At 43.0% G+C, this 15,533-nt stretch overlaps 1 protein-coding gene across 3 annotated transcripts; it reads right to left on the bottom strand.

The window, feature by feature from the left end:
• Window positions 1-3,215: 3,215 nt before the first annotated feature.
• LOC119319346 (zinc finger-containing ubiquitin peptidase 1-like) lies at window positions 3,216-6,373 on the bottom strand. 3 transcript variants are annotated; one of them, XM_037593836.1, is made up of 8 exons: window positions 6,182-6,372; window positions 5,949-6,034; window positions 5,724-5,820; window positions 4,667-5,457; window positions 4,420-4,534; window positions 3,909-4,018; window positions 3,737-3,830; window positions 3,216-3,633 (listed from the first exon to the last, which is right to left on the bottom strand). In XM_037593836.1, exons 2-8 carry the CDS (start codon window positions 6,002-6,004, stop codon window positions 3,334-3,336), a joined length of 1,563 nt encoding a protein of 520 aa, XP_037449733.1. In that variant the 5' UTR covers window positions 6,005-6,034; window positions 6,182-6,372; the 3' UTR covers window positions 3,216-3,333. The 3 variants fall into 3 exon arrangements, with proteins under 3 accessions (XP_037449733.1, XP_037449734.1, XP_037449735.1); XM_037593837.1 differs by having other exon boundaries at window positions 3,500-3,633; window positions 3,923-4,018; window positions 6,182-6,371; XM_037593838.1 differs by having other exon boundaries at window positions 3,561-3,633; window positions 3,767-3,830; window positions 3,923-4,018; window positions 6,182-6,373.
• Between the last annotated feature and the right edge of the window lie 9,160 nt (window positions 6,374-15,533).

The raw sequence follows: 15,533 nt of genomic DNA, 5'->3' as shown, positions 1-15,533 counted from the left end.
AAGAGCAACTTTTCACTGGTAAAACCAAGTGCATGTGCCACATATTATATGATCAGTCCTGAATCAGTAATGGACAACGGGTTGCATCTTCTTTTCATGAAGTAACATAGAGAAACGAGTGCGAGCATGATCTCTAGATCTGCACAACAAGTCCTTGGAATAGATATAGCTATCCTTCAGAGCTACATACCTCAACAAAGCTGATACTGTGGAATCTTCCTTTTTCAGCCAGGGCAAGTTCGCGCTGGGCAGCTGTGATATACTCCCTCCTCCCCAAAATATAAGGTGTTGTTTGATCTTTTTGGTCTTCGTTGCATAACTTTGACTACGATTTTCACATATTGTACGTCTATAAAATTAATATACAGACATATGAAATAACGTTGTTTTACAAGACAAATATGATGATGTCATTTATACATGTTCAATATATATACTTTGATATATATAAGTGGTTAAAGTCATGCATCAAAGACCGTGCAAAGTCAACCACGCCTTATATCTTGAAAAGAAGGGAATATATTTTATTGTCGTTGAGCACAGACTTCGGTTCGTGCAGCAGAGGAGGGAGCTGGTCTACTGCCAAGCTATGCGCGCAGCACCAGACACCATGTTGCAACACAAACACCTGCACCGTGTATCTTGTCTCGGGGGTTAACTCTATCAACACATACAAGACAAGCCGCCGGCGCCTTCTTCTTCCTCTCTGGAGAGGATTGCCCAGTAAGCGTAGTAATTGTTGTCCTGTCGTTGTGGGCGTGGTGCCATGGCGACCATGCCTCTCTCGGGGCACAGCAGGCTGAGCACTCTCGTTGTGAATCCGCTCTCGTCCTCGTGGTGCTCGGATCAACGCGACTTGTGGTGGAGAAAGCGCCTGCAGACGGCAGCGGCGCGAACAAGCATGGTGGGGAAGCCGACACGGAGGAGGATCTCGGTGAGGAGATCGTCGTCGTTGAGCACTTTGAATACCGCCGGCGTATCGCCCCTTGTTTTGGCTGGAGTTGGGTCTCCGTGGGGTTTGGGGAAGGGGATAGAGCGAGGCAGGTTTTTTTCTTTTTCTTTCAAGTACCTGATTAACATTTTTTATATACATGATCAACATTTTTTCATATACTAGTTCAATATTTTTCAAATACTTATTCAACATTATTGATATACTTGTTTAATATTTTTAAATACTTATTCAACAATTATAAAATGTTTTATGAAGAGTGTTTTTTTGTAATATATATATATATATAATATTTTTAAGTATAAACAAAAGTACAAAAGAAAAGAAAAAAGAAAACAGAAAAAGTAAAAAAAACTGGGAAAAAAGAGGCTGTGGCCTCCCGCACTCATGGGCTGGCCGAGCTCGGGGGCGATACTCGGACTCGCTGAAGGGGCCACCGACCCGGGCCAACCCACGCGCGCGGCAGGCCACATGCTCGTTTTTCTGCGTTTTTTTTTCTGTTTTCGGCTTTAGTTTCTTGCTATATTTTTGTACTCTTGTTTATACTTTATAAAACATTATGTACATACATATATATATAATAAAAACACTCCAAACAATATTTTAAAAATAAAATGTTGAACAAGTATTCGAAAAATGTTGAACGAGTATTCGAAAAATGTTGAACAAGTATTTGAAAATGTTTCATAAGTATTAAAAAATGTTGAACAATTTCCGCAAAAAAATGTTGAACAAGCATTCGGAAAATGTTGAACGTGTATACAAAATTTTATGATCAAGTATTAAAAAATGATGATTGTTTTATCATGTATATAAAAATGTTAATCTACCATTTTGAAAAAAATATTGAACAAGTACTTGGAAATATTAATCAGGCATTCAGGAAATGTTAGATGTGTATAGAGAAAATGTTGACCATGTATTAAATAAATGATGAAAAAAATTAGATCATGTACGTAAAAATGCTAATCAAGCATTTGACAAAAAATATAGAACAAGTATTTTCAAAAAATTTATTCAAGCATGTGGAAAAATGTTGAACAACTATTTGTAAAATGTTAATCAAGCATTTGGGAAATTTTAAATGTGTATAGAAAAAATGTTGACCATGTATTTAATAAATGGTGAAAAAAATTTAATCATGTGTATAAATAATTTTAATCAACTATTTGAAATAAAATGTTCAAGAATTATTTGAAAAATATTAATTAAGCGTTTGGAAAATGTTAAATGTGTAGAAAAAATGTTTTCGATGTATTCAAAACATATTATTATTTTTATTGAAAACTATTAATCAAGCTTTTAAAAAATACTAAAAATGAATCCGTAAAATGTTGGCCGTGTATTAAAAAAATGTTTAAAATTTAGAGGAAAATGTTAACTATATATTCGGTAAATGTTAATCTTGTGTTTGAAAAATATTAAAACTGACAATGTATTACAAAAATATATCATTTGTATTGGAAAAATGTTGACGTGTAAACAATGTTGTTAACATATACAAAAAATGTACTCCCTGCCTTCCTAAATATAAATATTTTTAGACATTCCACTATGGACTATATACGGATGTATATAGACATATTTTACAGTGTAGATTCACTCATTTTGTTCCGTATGTAGTCTTTTACTGAAATATCTAAAAAAAACTTATATTTATGAATGAAGAGAGTAGAATAATAACCAATAGAAGAAAGAAAACCGAAAATTGGAACAAAATAAAAAATAATAAAAAGAAAGTAAAAAAACAAAGAAACGAAATGCAAAAAAGAATGAAAGAAAAACGGAGAAGAAAAAAGATCCCGAAGAAAACCGCTCGAGTAGCCTCAAGTAGGATGTGCCCTACCCCTCGTATTTCTCATATTTCTAGGCCTGGCCTTGCAGTTAATGCCCGTCAAAGTCCAAACTGCATAAAAAGAAAAGTATAAACTGCTCTAAAAAACAATGTATAAAATGCAGTAACTAATAAACTGAATGTGCTGTGCGTACGACGATTTGCCATCCTATGTGTGTACAACACACATATTGAGCATGCAGATTCAGAACCAGAAAAAAATCAACGAACCGTGTTTATCATCATACAAGGATCGGACAGATTTTGTCGTATTTAAATGTAATAATATGAAAATCCAACAAACAATTTTTTGGGTTGATAAAATTATTTGAGAAAATACTGCACTCCGTGAGATCCCGCAGCTCGCTTCATGCAATGAATACAGACCCCGAGAGCCCTGAGGATAGCGGCGCAACAAATTCCAATGGATGTGCAAAAACATGCGTATAAAACCAACACGAGACTGTCACTGTTACATCCCAAACAAATTGTGTTGGAGATACAGCAGGTGATGGGAGCTATATATAGGGCTAGCCGAATCATCGCTCTAATTTTTTGCACAAACTGCGCCAAGCCACTTTGAAGCAGAGTTTCTTTGTAGATGCGCCAAGGGACCCTGTGTAATATACATCGAAGAACAACTTGATCGACGGCCAGCTGAACAATCCGGAGCAAGAGGGGAGCTAGGGCATCCCTTTGAGCACCAGGGAGGTTGCCACGGAGCCATCAGAAGTGGCAAGAAAACGCCTTGAGACAGAACATCAATGCAACAGATCACCAGCAGATTCATAATACATGGACAAAAGCTCTTTTTTTCGTGTAGATCGTCGATTCTGATCCACCTACTCTGTTGTTTGATGAGTGGATCGACATCAGCAAGGATTCAGATTACAAAACTGTATATAGCGTAAAGATATAAGCATGTGAAAGAAGACAGACGTGATGATTACCCGTTGCGTTCTAGAACCTGATGAGGATACTGTCAATAGTCTTGAGCTGCTCTGTTTCTTCTGAACTAGCAATTCCAGGATCCACATAGCACAACTGAAAAACAAAAGGCGTAAGAGGGCGGGATATAAAAATGCATTAAACGTTGTCACCCTTCTGAGATTCATATTTCACCAGCTATTGACCACCTGATATTGTGGTTTCCTGAGGGTGTGAACACCTCTTTTCAATAGCCTCTGCCATCCTTTTTTGGTTGTAAGAGACCTCTCTAAATCAGCTGTTCTCTGTAAGAATTAAAGAAAAAATATATTATACTTCTGTATTTCACAGAGAGAGATGTAATATTACTTTTACGGAGTAAAAATACTACAAATGAATTATGTTTTTATGAAGAAAAAAAAAGGTTAAAGGGTTCAGGATCAATCTCAACAGTCATCATCTCGAACAGCATAAATTATGTTGAACAAATGTGCAGAAAAAAATATTTACAGTTGCAGAACAGAAAACCGGGCACCAGAATGCCTATATACACACATAAAGGAACCTTTAAGCTACATTACTTGGAAAAAAATTCAACTAGTAAAATAACTGCCAAAACTTCCAACTGGATGTGAATTTCAAAATAACAGAACTAATAATAGGAATATAGGATACACTCATATAAGAAATAATAATCAATACTTACATGGCGAGGGTCTAATACCAAAAGGTTATATCGGTCTTGAGATCCACGATTACCCTTTTGCTTTTGAATCCCAACTATAGTCCTCGAATGACCTTGATGTTGGAAATACAATGGGCTGTGAAGGGCACCTAGTTAGTCAGTTTAAAACAATCTTCGCATTTAACAACTTAGCATGCTGTCTCAAAGCTGCAGGCATACAGATGGTGGGATAGGACATTCCATAAACAAAAGATACAGATTCTCTTACGTTTTATCGCTGATGATGACATTCTTTGAATTGTGCAACATATCAGCACGCTTGCTTGAAAAGTAGTTCCATACCCAGTCGACAAGGACCTGCTGGCCTCTCATGTTTTCAGCATCCTCTTGACTAAGTTCACAAGTCGATGATCTTGGAGGAGGACTAGTCTTGATCAAATACTTATCCATGGGCCCACATACTCGTTTCCCGCTCTTACCATGCAGACTCGATGATTCTGTGCTATCAAAATCTACAATCCTTGCACGCACACCAAAAGAGCGCAAGAGGGTAACACATTCTGATGTCCCTATCCACTTCTTGACACCATAAATTTTGCTATCGAAATGACTTGCACCAACAGCATCAAAACCTTTATCCCAAGCAATCTCAAGCCATCTCTGAAGTGAAGGGATGTCAGGAATAAATCCACAGCCGCCAAACAGAACCTCCCTCGTCTCTGGTCTTTGCCTCAACAAATGAGAGCTCATCATCTGGATATTTCTCCACCCACATCCCCATCCCTTGTCTTCTGATGAAAGACTCTGATGATGGTCAACATGGCCTGATATTATACTTGTTGATGAGCCGCCTTCCGATTCAAGGCAGCTCCTCAACAAGTTCATAACGCCAGCTTCAATTCGTTGAATTTCGCTTCGAACCTGTGCTCCGACCAAGCAAGTAATTTGTTCATACAGTACATTTTCATAAGGAGATGGGCTTCTGATGATGCTTGATGAGGCCCCTTGAGCAAGAGAATCGTCATTAGGGAACGGCCGCTTGCTATGTTGAGGTACATCCTGCAAATAAAACTGTCTGTGGGTATATTTTCCACAAGAAAACATGGAAAAGGTAAAAAGCCCTACAGTCCTCTATGAAGCAAAATTCAGACCTATCAGTACAATGTATCCAATGAAATTGACTAGCAATAGGAAGAAAAAGATATAAGAACGAGTACATGTGCCACATATGATATGAGCAATGCTGAATTAGTAATGAACAATGGGTTACATCTATTTTTTCTTACAGTAATAAGATAGAGAAACGAGTCCGAGCAAGATCTTACCACAACAGTACTAGTGCTCAATTCTGCGGCCATGGCTAGCTGCGCCAACTCCATGTCCCTCTGAACTTCATCATCATCGAAGTGGCTGTTCGCGTGCCTAGAACAGTGACCAGCAACAACATCAGCCAAGGCAGTAAAATTATAAGTTCAGAATCATGTATAGTATACTGAAGAAAAGGGGGAGCTCCGTCCGTCCAACCGGAGGACACAAGAATCGGCCATTACCGTTCGAGCTCGGCCGTCAGGACTTGGTGGCCGCAGATGGGGCACGACGAGATCATCTCCGCATCAATCAACAATTATCACTGTTCCTACAGAGCGCACAGAGGCGAAATCTTGTGTAAGGACAGAACTAGGGTGGGAATCCGAGACACTCACGGCGCCACTGCCCGTCAATCGTGGTGTGGCTGGAATCGAGACATCGGATTGCGAGGGAGAAGATCGGGCTGGTTGCGTACCAGCCGGAGAAGATGGGAGGCGGCGGCCTGCTCCGGCCTGCGGCGGGGGCGGGGAGGGGACTGGAGGCGGGTCGGTGCGCCTGGCGAGCCGTGCGGGGAGAAGGGGGCAGGGGGCTCGGCGAGGGGCGGAGGAGGCGGACAGGCACGAGCACGTACCGGCGTCGGCGGCGGCGCCGGCGGCGGCGATGTTTTCTTTTTGACGGACGGAATCGAATTTCTGGGTTCGGGACACTGCGGGTTAAAATAATAGGAGGGAAAAGGACTATGGGCTCTTGGCTCGTGAAGGGGTCAATGCGGATTTATCATTTTTTACTTAACAGTTTTGATAAAGCACATCTAGATTTTATTTATGCTAAAAAAATCTAGATTTTATTTAAATACATGATTAACATTTTTTTTTCAAGCACATGCTGTGAATTGTTTTTCTAATATGTGTTAATCTTTTTCCAAGCACACATTGAAATATACTTTTGTAATGGCATGAAGCATTTTATAAAACTATGCGGACATTTTTCTACATTGTATTAATATTTTTCTCTTAGATGTCACCAACATATTTTTTGAAACACGTGCATTTTTTTAAAAATGTAACCTACATTTTTTTGAACTTTACAAACATTTTTTAACATTGTATAAACATTTTCTTAAAATGCCATGTTCATTTGTTTTAAAACACATCAATAATTTTTAAATGACACGCGCCCACTGACGACCGTGCCCCCTCGTCCACTTTCCTTCCGGTCTCTACCACCACCGTCTCCTCCCCATCCTCACCATTGGCCACCACACGACAACAACATAGTGACAAGGAGCCTTCGATAAGGAGCACAACGACCACAGTGGAGGCAAAGAGGGAAAGGAGCTCGATTGACGCCGCCGAGGTGGGGGTCAGAGTGGGGGTGCTACTCCTGCTCAGGGTAGTATCTAATCTGTTCCACTTAACAAAAAACAATTATTTTTTTGGAAAACTGGTATAGTATGTAACCAACTATTATTACTACAAAGCTCGGTCCATCGTGCGCGAGCTGGTCTCACTTTACACACATGTCCCAAGTTAATTCACCCCGCGAGAGGAGCGATCGTCCGTCTCCTCAACAAATGAACAATGTCTTTTAATTCCATCTCTTTTCTCAAGGCGGGCAATACCGATCATGATTTTCTTCCCCCTCCCAACCACTTCAATTCACACCAGCATGTGAACCTTCTTCGAGAACCACACCAGGGGGTCGATTGCCATAAGCTGAAAGATGAGAATGGCAGATAGCATGGTGCACACCAGCTCTACCGTGCTCGGCAGAGCAATATGTCCGCTTCCCGGCCACCAAGGCGCTTGGCGAGATTGTCGATTGCCGGCTGCTGGTCCTCCCAGCGAAGACGGTTGTCCAATAGGGACATATGCCGAGATAGGTGATCGGAACGCAGCTACGGGACAGCCAGATCCTTCGACAATGTCATGGATCATGGTCGCCAATACGTTAATGGGAATGGCAATGCTCTTGCCCCAGTTGGCAAAGAGCCCCGTGAGGCTTTGGGGAGGCAACTAGAGGGATTCCCTTTGTAGGCCTGTAATTTTTTCTGTCTCCTAAACCTCATGTTGTAATGTGGGATGCGACCTTCTCTCGTTGATCCATCCGTTTCTGTATGTCTTCTCTTCTATAATGCAAAGGCACAGCTCCTGCTATTCCCGTCAAAAAACAGCACAAAATAGTTGGAGGAGCTCCATGATGGACTGCTATCCAGTGATCTCTGGTTTGAGAAAGAAAACAAAGTCATCTGCGTAGAGTGAAGCGCGTGAGGAAAGCACCTTTTGCCAATGGGTGCCATCACACCGTGCGCTGCCGTACAGTCCAACATCATTGCCAAGGTATCCAGGGCGATGACGAATAACAAGGGCGCAGCGGATTCTCCTATACCAGAATCCTCTCATGTTGATGATCGGCTCAGTTAGATCCCTGTTTACAAGGACACGAGTGGAGGCCATTCCCAACAGACCCACGATCCAGCTGGCCCACTTATCCCAAAGCCCCTTTGCTGCAGCAACTGTATGATGGATTCCCAAGAGGCACTAACGATGGCATTGCCAATATTGACTTTGAGGAGCATCGTCGGCCACTTTGGACTTTGATTTGATGAGGCCCTACACAAACACGAACTTTTCTAGGATATTGTGTTTCTTGATGAATGCACTCTGGCATGGTGACACCAGCCTACCCATCTTGGGATGCAGACACCAAGTTAGCATTTTGGCGATCAATTTTATAGTGGTATGTACCAAGATGATTGGCCTAAAGTCAGTGCGCTTGGAGGCCTAAAGTTAGTGCGCTTGTAGGCCCAAAGTCTCTTGGGCAACTGCGCCATACTAGTTGTGTTTAAACACTGGATGTTAGAGAAATTTTGGTCCTGGAACTAACTCACCGCTGTTATAACCTTGACCTTGCTCCAGCAAGTGTGGAAGAAGAGCACGGTGTAGTCGTCCCCATGCGCTCAATACCCATGTCGTCAAGTGCAGCTAGGACCCCCCTCCCTTGGAAAATGGAGCCTCGAGGTCGCCGAGGAACACATGCACGGATGTGCAACCGAGAAATATCTCTAAGAACCAAGCAGCTGTTTGTAGAGCTCCAATACAAGCTCCAACTTGTCCTCTTGCCCTATGAAGAACTGCTCATTGTGTTCAATCATCTGGATGTAATTCGTGCTCCTAGTTGTGATCGCTGCCTTCAGATTGCGGTGCGGCGAGTTCCCAAGTATCTTCCCGATACACATCGCTCTTGTGTGTCCTCCATGTCATGCATCGCTAACTCTCCAAGCGTTGTCTACCTCATCCCAAATCCACCGGCAGCTACTGTAGGGCAACGCGCGGTTTAGGGGCCACTGGTAGAAAAAGGGCCTATAGTCCCAGTTCGTAAGGGCCTTTAGTCCCGGTTCAATCCAGAACCGGGACTAAAGTGTCGGTACTAATACCTCCCCCTTTAGTCCCGGTTCAATCCAGAACCGGGACTAAAGGCCCTCCATGTGGGCAGTGCGCAGAGCCCAGTCAGGAGACCCTTTGGTCCCGGTTGGTGGCACCAACCGGGACCAATAGGCATCCACGCGTCAGCACTTCTGTGGCTGGGGTTTTTGTTTTTTTTTTTGAAAGAGGGGGGGGGTGTTGGGGTTTTGGGGGGTTAATTTAGGTGTTTCATATATTGTGTTAGCTAGTTATAATTAATAGAGAGAAGTGTCCTCTGTTATGTCCGTGCTTGGTCGACGCTACGTACTATACATACGTATATAGAGAGGACTAGACACGCTAGCTAGCTAGTAAGCAAACGAAGGAAACAATCGTCATGAACATATATGCATATATACAGAGAGAAGTGATATCGACCACCTCTCCTTCTCCGGGAGATTGGTCGAACAACAAGTTCTCGTATATCTATCTGACACTACCGGCTACATATATACAATAATTATCTCTTACAAATATAATCATACGGACTCAGGGTCCACATAGAATTCTCCGTCTTCAGGGATCACGTGGTCAAGAAAGAATGCCGCCAATTCCTCTTGAATTCCTCGCATGCGAGCTGGTGCTAGGAGTTCATCCCGCTTCCGAAACATCTAATTTAAAGAAGGGGGTCAATACATATATATATATGAATGAATGAAACTCAACACAAATGATGGTAATAAAATAAAATTGTGAATGTTGTTATTTACGTACTTCATATTGTTCGTCAGTGTAGCCCCGCTCACAGGTCGTGTGGCGGATGGACTCGCAAACATAGTATCCACAGAAATCATTCCCTTGTTCCTGCCACAACCACTTTACAAGAAATAGAGGTTAATCAAACTGATAAGCAAGAATGCCAAATGGTATTGATGAAACTAGCGCTTGAATGACTAGCAGATGCGCTTAAAATGCTACTATAGCTAGTACTTACTTTCGGGTGTCTAAATTGCAGCTCCTTCGGCAGTCCCGGAGCTTTTCTGGTGAATTTTCTCCAAACCCTGCCGGACAAAGAAAACAATTACTTGATATATCAGAAAATTAACAAAGTTGCTGATATGGTGGATAATGATCGATTTAACTTACTTCTCGAGTATTTGAGTCATGTCTGCATAGTCCTTGTGATCTTTTCGTCTTGAGTCTAAGACGGTTACTAGTCCCTGCTCAAGCTTAATATGTAGGAGAATATAGTGGAAACTGCACACGCATGTATAACTCATCAATTACATTACTATAACCTTGACTAATATATAAGGGAAACCGGATACGCACAAGACAGTAACACTCACTTGAAGTTGTAAGGAAAGAGTATTATATCTTTGTTTTGATTTATTATCAACGATTCTAGCATGCTGGCCTCGGTTTCTGCAGCATGAAATTTAACCTGAGTTGCATCTATGAGATATGTGTTAATGAACCCAATATCACCGACTTGTCTTTTCTTCAATTCGACGATCTTCAATCTGCATAATATAGTGAGGATGATTATAAATACATGCAATGAAAGAGCTAAGCTATATAGAGAAACTTAATGACAGAAGTAGTACTACTTACAGACAGTAGCAGGCGACCGTTGTTTTATCGAGGGCCAATTGATTGAAAAACTGATAGAACTCCTCAAATGGAACAGGCAACAGATCAATTCCAACGAGGTCATGCTCCTTTTTAACTTTCACATACAAAGTACTCCTCCCCCCAGAGTCTCTGCAGATTTTCAAGTACCAATCATGCAATCTTCGCATCATCGTTGATAGAGATCTTTCATCTTTGACGAGAGGCTTCCCGTACTCGTATCTTTGTATCTGCATCTCCATGGGTTCATAATGTACTTCGTCGGGCAGGTAATCTGCAAGATTGCTATAACCGGGCACCATTCTCGGATCATTATCGACGTTGTGGCTAGGCACCTTGAGCGGGGGGCACGATTGCTTCGCTTGTTCGCCGAGCTGGGCAATTTGTTTCCCAGCTTGTCGTTCTTTCAGCCTTTGATCACTGACAGTACTTCCCGACCGCTTCGCTTCGGCAAATTCCTTTCCAATAATGCGGTCATAGTTTCCTTTCGGCGGATCAGACTTCGGTGTTTTTGTCAGGGCAGCCAGAGTGCGCTTCACTTTCACCCGATCTACCTTCTCCTCCGGAGGTGGATGTTTCTTTGCTTTCACCCCTTCAAAGAATTTCTTCACTTCTTCTCGCGCGATCTCGGCGTTCTCCTCCTGGGTCCTCTCGTATGGTAACTTCTCTGGAGTCTTCAGAGAAGGACCGAATCTGTATGTCCTCCCGCCTCTGGTTGTACTGCTAGACGCCGACCGAGCAGACGTACCGGTTGTCTTCTTTACTTGCTTAAGAGGCGGAGGAGAAGGACTACGACGTCCCGGAGAAGCTGGAGCGGCGGCAGGTCTCTTCCGCCCTTGCTGACGAGGCGGAGAAGGAGGAGGCTGGCTGCTCGGGCGCGTCGGCGCAGGCGGAGAAGGAGGCGGAGTGCCGCCACACGCCGGAGAAGGAGCCGGCCGAGGGCCCTGATCGTCACTCGCCGGAGGAGGAGGCGGTGGAGGCGGAGTGCCCTGACTCGCCGGAGGAGGAGGAGGCGGTGGCGTCCAGTTCGGAAGGTTGATGAGCTCCTTCCGGCATAGGCATGGAGTCTTCAGAACAGACCCCAGCCGAGTCTCCCCTTCATCGGTAGGGTGGTCAAGCTGGAGGTCCTCAAATCCCTCCGTTATCTCATCCACCATCACCCTAGCATATCCTTCTGGAATCGGCCGGCAGTGAAAAGTTGCACCGGGTTCAGTAGGAAAAACAGAGCCAACAGCCGCCTTGACCTTCAAATTCATCCATTGCGTCATAAGGTGGCAATTTTGAGACTCCGTTATAGCATCCACGGGATAGCTGGCAGGAGCCGTCAAGGCATGCTCCGGCTGAAGCAGCTCGGTGGAAGCCACGCTGCTTCTGCGCTGAGATGGCGGGGTAGCTTCGGGGGAGGCTTCGGCAGTACGTTTGCTGCGATTTGCTTCTCGTTCCTCTATCGCGTCTACCCTTGCTTGCAGCGCCTGCATTTGGGTCTGCTGCACTTTTTTCCTCCTCTCATGGGATTTGTAACCGCCTGCATCCGGAAACCCAACCTTCCACGGAATGGAGCCTGGCGTGCCTCGTGTCCGTCCAGGGTGCTCAGGATTCCCGAGGGCCATTGTGAGCTCGTCGTTCTCTCTGTCTGGAAAGAACGCCCCTTCATGCGCTGCTTCGATATACTGCTTAAGCTTACTGACTGGTATGTCCATTTGATCGTTCGTCCAAATGCACTTCCCTGTTACAGGGTCCAGTGTTCTGCCAGCCCCGAAGAACCAAGTCCGGCAACGGTCTGGCTAGTTAATTGTCTCTGGTTCGATCCCTTTATGAACCAGATCATTCTCAGTCTTGGACCACTTAGGCCGGGCTACGAGGTAGCCACCTGACCCCGTGCGATGGTGAAGCTTCTTCTTCGCAGCATTTTGCTTGTTTGTCGCCGACATCTTCTTACTCTTTTCCGATGTCTTGTGGGCCACAAATGCGGGCCAGTGATCTCTGATATTCTCATATCTGCCCTTGAATTCTGGTGTCTCATTATTTTCGACAAACTTATTCAGCTCTTTCTTCCACCTCCTGAATAGTTCTGCCATCTTCTTCAGAGCAAAAGACTTGATTAATTTCTCTTTAACTGGGTTCTCTGGATTATCCTCAGGCGGTAGGGTGAAATTTGACTTCAGCTCAGTCCAAAGATCATTTTTCTGCATATCATTGACATAAGAGACCTCAGGGTCTTCTGTAGCCGGCTTAAACCATTGCTGGATGCTTATCGGGATCTTGTCCCTAACCAGAACCCCGCACTGAGCAACAAATGCGCTCTTTGTCCGGAGGGGTTCAATAGGTTGGCCGTCGGGCGCGATTGCTATGATCTCAAACTTTTCATCTGAGCTCAACTTTTTCTTCGGGCCTCGTCTCTTTACCGAAGTTGTGCTCGATCCAAAGGGCTAGAAAAAAGAACAAAGACTTAATTAATATGTGTACATACCAAAACAATGAATGCATCAATCAGCTAGTCAGCATAGGCTTAACTAATATATATACCTGGCCGGACTCGGTTCGGTCACCGGAGCCGTCATCACGGTCTCCTTCTTGCACCGGCATTGGGTCACCGGAGCCGTCCTCATGTTCTTCTTCTTGCACCGGCATTAGGTCACCTAGCCAGCTTGTTCACCCTCTCCTTCCAGACCATCGGTTTCGTTGAGAAACAACGAGATGGCATCACTTCCTTCTGCGATTATGTCCCTCAACAACGCTTCTTTTGTTACTTCGTCTAGGGTGGTGTCCATAGTTTCTACAAATATTTACAGCATGGCAATTATTATTCAAACATGATAGATGGATATATTAGTGCCAAACGTAGAACTAGCTACCTAATCATAGTAAGCTATCGGGAGGGGGTATATATCGACAACGACGACACTAAATCTATGTCCCTCGACGACCCTCGTTCCCGATAAAAGAAAGAGGAAGAAGAAGAAAAATAAGAGGAGAAGAAAGAATAGAGGAGAAGATCTCCTCTATTCTTTCTTCTCCTCTTTTTCTTCTTCTTCCTCTTCTTTTTTTATCCTCTTCTTCCTCTCATGTTCGATAGGATCGCCGAGGGGTCGGGAGGTTGCCGAGTGTCAAGGGATTCAACAAAACCATGTCTTCATCATTAGGCGAAAGTAACATGTGCATGATGGTACGAAGCTCTTCAAAGTTGTTCTGGAACGGAGTCCCAGATAGGATAATTCGCTTTTTGGTACAAAGTTCAGCAAGAGCCTTCCGAATATCGCTATTTGGAAGGCCTTTGCTGAATTCGTACCAAAGGCCGGATTATTCTATCCGGGACTCCATTCCAAAACAACTTTGCAGAACTTCGTACCAACATGCCCTGGTTACTTCTGGCTAATGATGAAGGCATGGATTTCTTCAATACTTTGACACTAGGAAACCTCTCTCTACTTCCGGCTAATAAGAATAAGAAGAAGAAGAAGAAGAAGAAGAAGAAGAAAGAAGAAAAAGAAGAGGAGAAGAAGAAAGGAATAGTGGAGAAGAAGAGAAAATAGAATAAGAAGAAAGGAATAGTGGAGAAGAAGAGAAAATAGAATATATTCTATTTTCTCTTCTTCTCCACTATTCCTTTCTTCTTCTCCTCTTCTTTTTCTTCTTTTTTCTTCTTCTTATTTATTTCTCCTCTTCTTTTCGGTAGAGGAAACCCTAAATAGCTAGCAAGTATCGTGGGTGTGAGATACATGTGGCCTTCGGTGTCGGACACTACATCCACGTCCCACAAGTGACGTGGGCGTCGAAGCCCGCGCCACTTGTGGGATGTGGGTGTAGTGTCCGACACCGACGGTACGTGTATCTCACACCGACGATACTTTCTATTTAGGGTTTCTCCTCTACCGCTCCTCGACCTCTCGACAACCCTCGTTCCCGATAAAATAAAGAGGAAGAAGAAGAAGAAAAAAGAAGAAAAGAAAGAATAGAGGAGAAGACTTCCTCTTCTTCCTCTCCTCTTCTTCTCCCTCTTCTTCCCCTTCTTCCTCGCCTCTCTCATGAATGTCCGACGTTCTCGACCCCCCCCATGTGTCGAAGAAAAAAAAGAAGAAGAAAAAGAAGAGAAGAAGAAAGGAATAGAGGAGAAAAGAGAAAATAGAATATATATTCTAATTTTCTCTTCTTCTCCTCTATTCCTTTCTTCTTCTCCTCTTCCTTTTCTTCCTCTCCTCGTCTTCTCCTTCTTCTTCTCCTTCTTTCTCTACTTATTTTCCTTTTCCTTATTTTACTTTTTCCTCTCCACTAACATCATCATATATATGAAAAAATGCATATATGAAAAAAACATCATCATATATATCATCATCATATATATCATCTATCATCTATGAACAAAAATATTCCTAGATACATAAAAAATTTCTACAAATGAAAGTAACCTAAAAAAAATCATATGATCATCTATGAACAAAAAAACATCATTTGATCATCTATCATCTATGAACAAAAAAATCATCATTTGATCATGTATCATCTATGAACAAAAATATTCATCATTTGATCATCTATCATCTATAAACAAAAATATTCCTAGATACATAAAAAAAATCTACAAATGAAAATAACCTAAAAAATCATATGATCATCTATGAACAAAAAAAACATCATTTGATCATCTATCATGCATCTATGAACAAAAAAATCATCATTTGATCTCTATCATCTATGAACAAAAATTTGCAAAGGGATGGCGCCGGCGGCCGGACCAAGCTAAGGAGAGGTCGGCGGCGAGGATGGCGTCGGGGCAGGGGCGCGGGCGACAGC

The sequence above is a fragment of the Triticum dicoccoides genome, chromosome 6A, assembly GCF_002162155.2.
Source record: "Triticum dicoccoides isolate Atlit2015 ecotype Zavitan chromosome 6A, WEW_v2.0, whole genome shotgun sequence".
In the NCBI taxonomy this organism is placed as follows: domain Eukaryota; kingdom Viridiplantae; phylum Streptophyta; class Magnoliopsida; order Poales; family Poaceae; genus Triticum; species Triticum dicoccoides.
Note: the sequence above shows the minus strand (reverse complement) of the source record. Positions and strands in the feature narration are given on the sequence as shown.